The 9791-nt window shown below is 40.4% G+C and overlaps 1 protein-coding gene across 1 annotated transcript in view; it reads right to left on the bottom strand.

The window, feature by feature from the left end:
- Positions 1-294: 294 nt before the first annotated feature.
- wars2 (tryptophanyl tRNA synthetase 2, mitochondrial) overlaps positions 295-9791 on the bottom strand; it is a 28011-nt gene continuing 18514 nt past the window's right edge. The window contains exons 3-6 of the mRNA XM_039819031.1: positions 8892-8972; positions 7126-7208; positions 4664-4782; positions 295-1295 (exon numbers count right to left, since the gene is read on the bottom strand). Coding sequence (XP_039674965.1) covers positions 847-1295; positions 4664-4782; positions 7126-7208; positions 8892-8972 — 732 coding nt within the window. The 3' untranslated portion in view covers positions 295-846. The remainder of the gene's footprint in view (positions 1296-4663; positions 4783-7125; positions 7209-8891; positions 8973-9791) is intronic.

Genomic DNA, 9791 nt, shown 5'->3' with positions numbered 1-9791 from the left:
CTGTTGAGTTTGTACTTTTATTTGTATTTTCACAATTGTCTCCATTCTTCCATTTCTTTGGGCTTTGTAAAGCACTTGTGACAAACAGATGTCAAACCACCCACGAGTCTGGTTTGAATCTGGATATTTGCACAAATCGGTTTTCATTTTTTCTGTTGTCTTTTCATCTTTGTCGGTCCCGATTTCAAAAATCCCATCTGATTCCTGTCTAGCTTTACAAACTTCTGATTGAGCTGCCAGTGTGAACAGAACCCTGGACATGTGCTACAAAATCAGATCTCAACACCTGTGACGTAAGTCCAACTTACATTTGATCACTCAAACCAATTAAGTATAATTTAATAAGTAAATGTGTCATTATTTTGGCGACATAACAGTTTGACTGAGAACTGTTGACACTGATGACAAGAAATCTACTCGATGACAAAATATGCTGAAGAATATCAAGAAGATTACTTGTGTGTTATTTGGGGAAACACAACCAAAACTCAAAAGATGAGTAGATAAATAAACCGCAATGTCTTCAGGACGAGTGTTTAGCACAAAAGTGATGTAATTTCTTCTCGTCTGGCTGCTTCAGACCAACGTTACCACCGCATCAAGACACACACCCTCCTCATTGATTTTAATGAGACAAACGTAAAAGGGCTAAATAACAAAAAAAGTCGTCGGTCAATAAGTTTAGTCCGTTTCTCTGCAGTCGAGTCTTTTTACACTGAGTCACATTACGAGTTACATCCTTGAATATCTCAGAGATGTAAACAGTCACTGGAATAAATTCTAGATCAGCAGCAGTCAACTGAGCACGGCCTGCAGTATACTGTTGATGTGGCTGCCGGCTGCCTCTCAGCAGAATCCCACTCGCTGTCGGACCTCTCTGAGGACCGGTGCTGCCAGTTCCCGAGCCCTGCGGTTCCCCCGGGCCAGCACTCCCTCCAGGTGAGCACGGTCCGACTTCAGCCTCTCGATCTCCTCCCTGATGGGCGTCAACCTCTGGACCACAGCCTCCGTGACGAGCTTCTTATAGGCACCGGTGTCCAGCCCTCCGGCCTGGGCCACCGCCTCCTCCGCGCTGATCCTCGCCATGGCGGCGTGGATCGTAACCAGGTTGGACACGCCCGGCCGAGTCTCCGGGTCAAAGCTGACCTCGGAGGTGAAGTCGGTGACGGCGCGTCGAAGCTTGAGAGCGATGTCATCGGGGGAGTCTGTGATGGTAATCGTCGCCATCGTTTGGGGGTCGGATTTGGACATTTTGGCCGAAGGGTCACGGAGGGACTTGACCTTTCGCGTGGAGCCTAAAGGGAGGAAATCAGATTGCGAAATGAATAGGTAGGATGAGAAAAATTAAATAAAAACAATATATTCACTTCATAGTAAGACATCCGGCAGTTTTTCCAGCAGCATTTGACACACTGCAAAATAAGCCCCAACATCAAATGGTTCTGTTATATTTATAAAACAAAAGGTGTATTTTTGATTTCAGAAGTATAAAGGCAGTCCAAGACACATTGATGTTAAAGTGCTCATATTATACTTTTTGGCTTTTCCCCTTTCCTTTATCGTGTTATATATCTTTTTTGTGCATGTAATAGGGTTTACAAAGTGAAAAAGCCATATACCGTCTCCAACAGAAAACTCTGTTCACAAACTGCTCCAAACAGCTCTGTTGTAGTCCAGCCTTTACTTCAGAGACAAACGTGCGTCACTTTGTAACACACGTTATAATGCTCGCCTAGCTGCTAGCTTGGCACGCCTTCTAGGCAAAAAAACAAACAAACCACAAAGCATTCACTGCTGAACGCTGTATGATAATATCCGAAGGAAACCTAAATGAGCTGGGAGCATTTTGAGCTCGACTCTGAGCTTCTCCTTCTTGTCAACTGAACATGAAGAGAACGCTTAAAAGAGACTTTAGAGAGTAGATCAAACTGAAAATGTTAAAAGAAATGAGAATAAATCAAAAATGAATCACATTTGTTGTCAGTATGTCCATAAATGTTCCGTATATATGAACTTATTATCAAATGTAGAATCGTTTCAGTAGTAGTTTATTGCCTCTGTAAAGAAATTTCCATGGAAAATAGGTGATGGAGGAGGGGGGGGTGTGTCCTTGACCAACTGCCACTTTGCTCGATTGAAAGCCATGATGTCTCTCTCTCATGGGTGGGCCAAATTATCTGGGCGGGCAAAGCAGAGAAAGGGGAGGTAACCTTGCTCCTTATGACCTCATAAGGAGAAGATTCCTGATTGGCCCATCTGAGCTTTCATTTTCTCAAAGGCAGAGCAGGATACCCAGGGCTCGGTTTACACCTATCACCATTTCTAGCCACTGGGGGACCATAGGCAGGCTGGGGGAACGCATATTAATGTAAAAAACCTCATAAAAGTGAAATATTCATGCCATGGGACCTTTAAGACAGAGACAATGTACAGTATATACTGTAGGGTGCATTCAGGGTTTGAATCTAGTTTATGTCAGCGCGAATGAAATGAGAGAGAGAGTGTGTGTTTGTGTGTGTGTGTGTGTGTGTGTGTGTGTGTGAGAAGCAGACGTATCTAGGTGTGAAGTGAGCAGACTGAGCGCCGGGATTTCCTTTCTCATTTATAAACCCCCCATCCTTCCGTCATCTTGCAAGCTCCAACTCTTTTTCTATCCCATACTTGAAGTCCACATCCTTCGACCGCGCCACATCCTGTTTATCACCCGTGAGACGTCATTATCTCAGGCAAATTAAAACATCTCTGGTTTTGTTTCAAAGGGAAGGTGGTGACTGGTAACGCCGCCTTGCCAGAGACAAGAAATGAAGATGGGATCTGCCAGACTGAGCCATTTCTCGCTCTCACACACACACACACAAGTCATCTCGAGGGCATCCCCTCAAATCTATTAGCACTCCATTATTCTAATACAAGAGGAAGAAAAATATTTCTTTAATCAAAGCTGCATTGCACACATGACTGACTCCATCTTGTGCTTTTATGATACTGATAATCAAGGAGGATGAAACAGGGATGTTAGCCATGTGTGTAAAACTGGAGACCACAGGATAATCATTTCAAAATAAAACTGTAATAATGTCATATTGTATCTTAAATCGTTGCTGAATATAGCCTATATATTCCGCTGAATTTCCCTTAAGTGTATGTTGTGTCTGGTCGTCAATATTCTTTTTCATTTGACCTTTATTTAACCGGGAAAAATACCTCTTTTGCAAGGGAGACCTGGCCAAAATGGCAGCATACAAAGTGCAGTCAAGACATAAAAAAATAATCTAAGACAAAAAAAAGTGAAGGCCTGAAAGAATGAATTACAAATGGAATCATTTACCGTAGAAATTACAATCATCTTGAATTTGACAATATGACTTCCCTCCTTTTTATTTCCTTCTACACACTATTCCCAGTGGCTGAAGCAGAAAACATGAGGGCTTCTTATTTATCTTTATCCAAGAATTAGCGGCAGACAGCAAATCTTATCATGTGAGGTAATGATTGTTAAATGAACTCTCTAAAATAAGTTTGCAAAGGGGCGCGTCTGTGTCTCAAGTGTTAAGACGCCAACCATGAACTGCCACATCCCCAGCCGAGGACCTCTGTTGCATGCCAGTCCCCATTTCTCTCCCTTGTTTCTGGTCATCTCTCTACTATTATCGCTGTCTTATAAAGGCACGAAATGCCTCCCAAAAAAGAAATTTGCGAAGATAAAACCGAAGTATAACAGAATTGCTTTAAAAATACACCTCTGAAAAAACACAACAACATCTGACATTTGTTGCTTTCCTCTTCACTGTATTTTTCTTGTTCCAGTTGTCTGTTGGACAACGGTTGATGACGTAACATCATCATCCAGATGTTTCTGGCAACTAAAAGAGGGTTTGATAGTAGAAATGACTGGTGTCAGTCCTTTCAAATCAAAAAACGGGGGGACACGGGGACTTCTCTAAAGCCATTGGAAAAAGAATTTAGAGAGGGAAAGGCAAAGAGACCAATTCATACACAAACAGGAGCAGAAAAGAAAACAGAATGCGACATTGGCAACAAGATATGTTGTGATCTGCTCTGCAAAAACCTCTCATTAAGATATTTTTGTGTGTAGTTGAATTATTAAAATGTTATTTTCTTAAAATAGGTATGTGTAGCCTCCTTTCCAATGCAAAAGTATTGCCTGTCTTTGGTTTTAATTCCAGATGTAGATACTCCCTGATATCTATTAAAATGGGTTGTAATATTAGATTGCACTGACAGATTTTTTTTCTCCACTTATTTTAACGACGCAGTTACGGACAAAAACGCTTAAAAAAAAAAAAGTGTGGGGATTTTATTCAGAAATCAACATAACACTCTCTTCATTGATATGTACAACTCACAGCAAAAAGCTTTTTTCCTCATGAAACCTGAAATTAGTCGGGGTGATATCTCATTCAAATAGCTGCTAATACTTATACAACTTCTTCAGTGCGTTGTGTGCAACCATGATGATTTACCATAATGCTGTTTAAGAGGTTTTTCACTCTTGCACAAAAGAAAACATGAAACAGCAGAACACATTTTGCACATTAAAATAGAAAAACTACTGAATTCCAGCACCAATTATTGGCTACCAGAGATCTATTTAAAGTATCAGCAGCTGCCTGTAGATGTGTGTGTACGAGTGTGTCCTCACTGAGCAGGGCGCCAGGTTCAGGGAACAGGTCTCCGTAGCGGTTGTTGAAGATGCGAGCGAGATCCTGAGCCAGCTCCAAATGCTGGACCTGATCCTCTCCGACGGGGACGTGAGTGGACCTGAGAGATGAACCCAGAACACAACGTGAGCTTCCTCAACAACTTGCAGCACAGGAGTTAAAATACACAGAAAGATGGGAGCGCAAATTACAGCCACTTGGAGCCTCGGCTGGAGCTTTCTTCAGAGTCAGTTTTGCAACTTTGCAACTGTCACCCGGGTGGAAGCAATCAATTTCTTCTTTAATAAAATCCAGAGAGCATTAGAGATGAGTTTTCACTGCTCCTTCTTACACAGGAAATTAGGTTTTGGCCGTTTGACGGTTCAAATACCAAACCGCTGAAGAGAAAATGTCTAAATTCTTAAAAAAAATTAAAGAAATGTAACTCAAGTTTAGATTTTCACTGCAGACACACCGAGCTACAACAATCCAACTACCAACCGATCACGTACTCCGCTCGCATAAAAATCTACGGCTGCACCAGCAGCACACTATGTTGCATCAGACAATTTCTCTTCAGTCAAATCTGATAAGACTTGGTTGACTGCATTTTAAATACATTAAGGAGTCTTAAAGGGCTGCCTTGCACAAATAATACAAAAACATACATGCAAATGTTTTTGTGTGCAGGTTTTGAGATTTCTGTCTCTTTGATTTCTGCCTCCACCACCATACAGTAGAGGTGAATGGAATTTTATTTCATTTCTTTTACTGGAACTATTTAATTCGGAAGAAAATAGTTCCTATGAGAACATTTGTGTTGTGGGTTATCGAGAGATTACGGAAGATGTTGCTGTGGATTTTTTAAATATGGCTTTTCAAATGTTGTGAGTGTCTTGTGTTAGGATGGAGGCAGAAATCCTAAAACGTGGACAAATCTGCATTGTCAGTGTTTTCAATGGGAGAAAAAAAAAATGACTATATTGCAGGGAATACTTGTCTGGTAATTCAGTCAATCAGTAAATAGATGACAAAAAAGTCACCCAATTAATGGTATTTGCTTTATGACATAGCACCTCTGCTCTTACTTTCTTAAAGTTCTTGTTTTATTTCATAGAGTAATTTGTTTTCAAGTCCAGTTAGGCGATCCACTTCTGTTACAAACTCCATGAAAAACTCAGCCAACACTTAATGTTTAGCAAACATTATCAATACCAGCAGTAATAAACGGGAATGTTAAGCAGAGCAACTCTAAAACCAGAAAGATTTAACTGCAGTAATAAAATATATTCTTCCTTTTTTTCCCCCCAACCCAGATTTTATTGGAATATAGTTTATATCATAATTTATAATCATGCAAGGCACATCCTCACCAACAGCTTTAGCTTACAGAGACTGACGGCCTTGCTGCAGCTTTCTACATGAGCCAATTGTTTTGGCATTCCAATACGAAGATCAATCTGCTTTTGAACAGGATGGTCACACATGTCTGTGTGTGTTCAAACAATAAAAATGCTTCCCCCCCCCCCTCCCGACTTTGGGTTTCTGAGCTCGGAACTTGGGCATCCACCGAGTACCACGAGCTAAAAATCCAACATGGCTGCTCTGTGCATCAACAGTTGTGAAAGCTGTAGTAACAAAGTTTATTAGCACTTCTGTGTTATGTGTGTCTCACTAAATCAGTCGCACACGCAGCGCTGTCCATATTCTATCTGTGGACAATGTTGTTACGCTGTTTGTATGCACAAAAAAACAGCATAGTGCGTTGTTATAAACTGGCATTGCTAACAATGGCTAACCAGGCTAGAGCTAATGAAAACAATGAAAATCCGACATGTAAATGGAACGCATTCAACTCGGGTGTGACGTCATTCCCAGCTTCGGCTTCCGAGTTCTAAGGTAAATGGAACAAACTATTTGTGCAAGGCAAATAAAACCCTATAGAAAGCACAGTGTGGGGCCCCTTTTCGAGAGAAGGAACATACAAAATCACTTCTTAATACATTCGGGTTGAAAATCAATGAGGCTGTAGGGCTCTGTTTTACCAGAGTGTGGAAAAGGATTGGAAAATTAAAACACCCAACAAACGTTCTTTGTACAGAGAAAAGACGTAACTTTGCAGCTTTGTCGACGGAGCTAAAGAAACAATAATGCTCAACTTTGCATTAAGAGATGCAATGGCAACATTTATCTGACCACACACACATTTTATATACTTTATTTGATTCCACATTAAAAGTCAATTTCATTAGGAATCAAATTTCCTGAAAGATCCAACAGATTAAAACAGATTAGCACATAGTTATGAATTATACAATTCTAAGGGTACAGGAAACATTGCTTTTTACAAATAAACATGCCACACACACACACACACACACACACACACACACACACACACACGCCCACACACACACACACACACACACACACACACACACACACACATGAATAGAGATCTCACTTGTAGAGGAGAATATCGGCGGCCTGGAGGACAGGATACGTGAAGAGACCAACGCTGCCTTCATTCTTTAATTTGCTCTTCATCTGAGTAAAAGATAAGAGGAAGGAAAAATCTAAAGCAAGTTGAGATAAAAAAATACAAAATTAAGGTAGAAAAAGACAAACTACATACAAGCAGTAATAAAAGCAAACCGGTGGAAAGACAGGACTTTTTCCTCCCCTCCAGGATGAGCCATTTTCACTTGTACGACTCATCGATTCTCAGACAAACGGGGTACGGATGAGTTCACGTGACATTTTCCACCATGTTTGAGATCAACTCATCTGTTGGGTAAACAGAAAGTCTTTTCTATGTAGCAACAGAGACCGAGAACAGGCAGCAGCTGGCTCTCTCGCTCCGTCTCAGCATGTATTAAAACTGCATGTGGCCGGGGGGGAAATAACTGGAACTAGAAGGCTACTTGGAGAGCGCAGACCGCCAAGGCTATGCCCGATCTCGCAATGTTAACGAGAGTGAAAAATGATTGTGTGTACGCCCCGTGATTCGGATTCACTCCAAAAAAATTTAATGGGTTCTTCCCTGGCCCATGCTACACCCTTCAATCAAGAAAATCAGGCCGGTAGTTTGTTCCATAATCTTGCTGCCAAACAATAAAATAAACCCACAAACCAAACCGAAAATAAATCCTCCTTGGCGGAGGGTATTATAAGAGTTTTCGAAATAGAGAAACAAAACCATAAAACAGACTATAGGGATGTTCAATTAATGCAAGAAATTCAGAGGGAGCGGAAAAGGGAATGATCTTAATTTGTGACTATTAAACTGAAGTTAGGCGAAGATGTGGCAATAATTAAATCAGCATGATTCTGAAACAGTGAGTGAGTGAGAGGACATCCAGCCTTTGAAAGAAGATACAATATCAATAATAATCACCACATACTATAAAAAGGAGCCATCTTCTTCTTCAGATTGTTTGAGAAAAGATTTGAGAAATCTAGGCTGGATTTTGAAAGCTAGTTTCTGTTTACGTATTCAGCTATGAAATAAATACTTTTCATCTCCAGTTGATGATACCGTGAGTCGAAAACCGAGCTGACCGCATCACCTAACAGGATATTAGCGGTGGACTCACTCTGATCTCACATCAGTCAATATAAAAAATTTTTTTTTCCATTATTTGCATCTTTATAATGGCACTATATATACGATTTGAATATTGGAATACATTTTGTCACATAAGGTTTTTATCTGTCTTCTACTATCGCTGACAATCTGTAAGCGACCAGCACAAACTAGAACTCTATAATCAAAGCAGGGACATCATTAAACTGCTTTGATTTTTGCTAAGGCTCGAGAATGACACGTTTTAGCCTTTATAACCAACATTTAAATGCTTGATAGAGGCTCGTTGAAAGAAGAAAAGATCATTTGATACCTATAACGGAGTCATTTTAATAATTGCATTTAAATCCGTTCAAAAATTAAGTCAGTGGGAACTTGTCATGTTGCACCACAGGAGGCACGATTACACACACATGGTGATGATGGACAATTTACCAAAAAACAAACTCTGAAGTGTCACACATTATATGATTATAAATCAGAAATATTTTTTTTTCCAATTATATCATAATACCCTTAACTTCACTATTTACCAAGTGCAGAGAGTTACTTATGAAACGTCCTTAGCTGCCTCTGGAACTGCTCACTGCTCGTTGGTATGTGCATGTGTGAGTGTCTGCTGCAGGAAATCTTTAGAGTCTAACCTTCCACTGCGGCAGGTGTCGGAGGCGGGGCATGCTGGTCAGGCAGCCGAGGATCCAGGAGAGCTCAGCGTGCTCGGACACCTGCAGGGTCCAGAGGAGAGGGGGAGGTGGGGGGGGACACATCAAAATGTCACCATCAGGGGAAAAAAAAACAACCACACACACAGACACACATATGTCATTTGTCCTTGATAACAATAATGTAATTTAAGGTTTGGTTCTGTTTTAGTTATTTTTTGGATCTTTTATATTCTACTTTTACTCTTTTAAATTTGTTACGACTACCTGAGCTAAGAGTAATTAACTGACGAGCATCTGCAAATTATTTGACTCCAGGAAGTGATGTCTTTATTACAACTCGAGAACATAAGATGAAAACACTGCACAACGCTGTTTGATGCCCGTGTAGAAGAAACGAGAAGAACTAACACTCTGAACCAAGGAGTGTTTGTTGCTGCTTTAGTTTGTTCAATTGCTGTTTTACTTTTTTCTTTCATTCTCTTTGCTGTAGTCTCTTTATTTCGCTCTCTTTTTCATTTTCTATATATTATAACTGTTGGTCTGTGTGGCGCTGGATTAGGGAAAAAATTGTATGTGTTAAAAAATCAATATAGAAAGTCATAATGAACAAATAATATACGTGTATTCTGTGTGTCTGTGTGCTGTACTTTATTTAGTCCAGTTAAAAAAAAAAAAAAAAAATACAAAACTCGTAACCACAGAGAAGCATTCAAGAGATAAAAAGGAGATAAATTTAACAGGCAGATTAAACAAACAGATGAATGGATGAAAGGTCTGCTTTGGACAGAAGTGACTCTATAGCGCATCCAAGTGGCAGAGAAGAGTACTGCTTCTCCCCATCTGTCCACTCTTTTTACACAGACAGGTGCACCTGGTTAC

Source organism: Perca fluviatilis, chromosome 12, assembly GCF_010015445.1.
Source record: "Perca fluviatilis chromosome 12, GENO_Pfluv_1.0, whole genome shotgun sequence".
NCBI lineage: Eukaryota > Metazoa > Chordata > Actinopteri > Perciformes > Percidae > Perca > Perca fluviatilis.
This window is presented reverse-complemented; position numbering and strand designations above follow the sequence as displayed.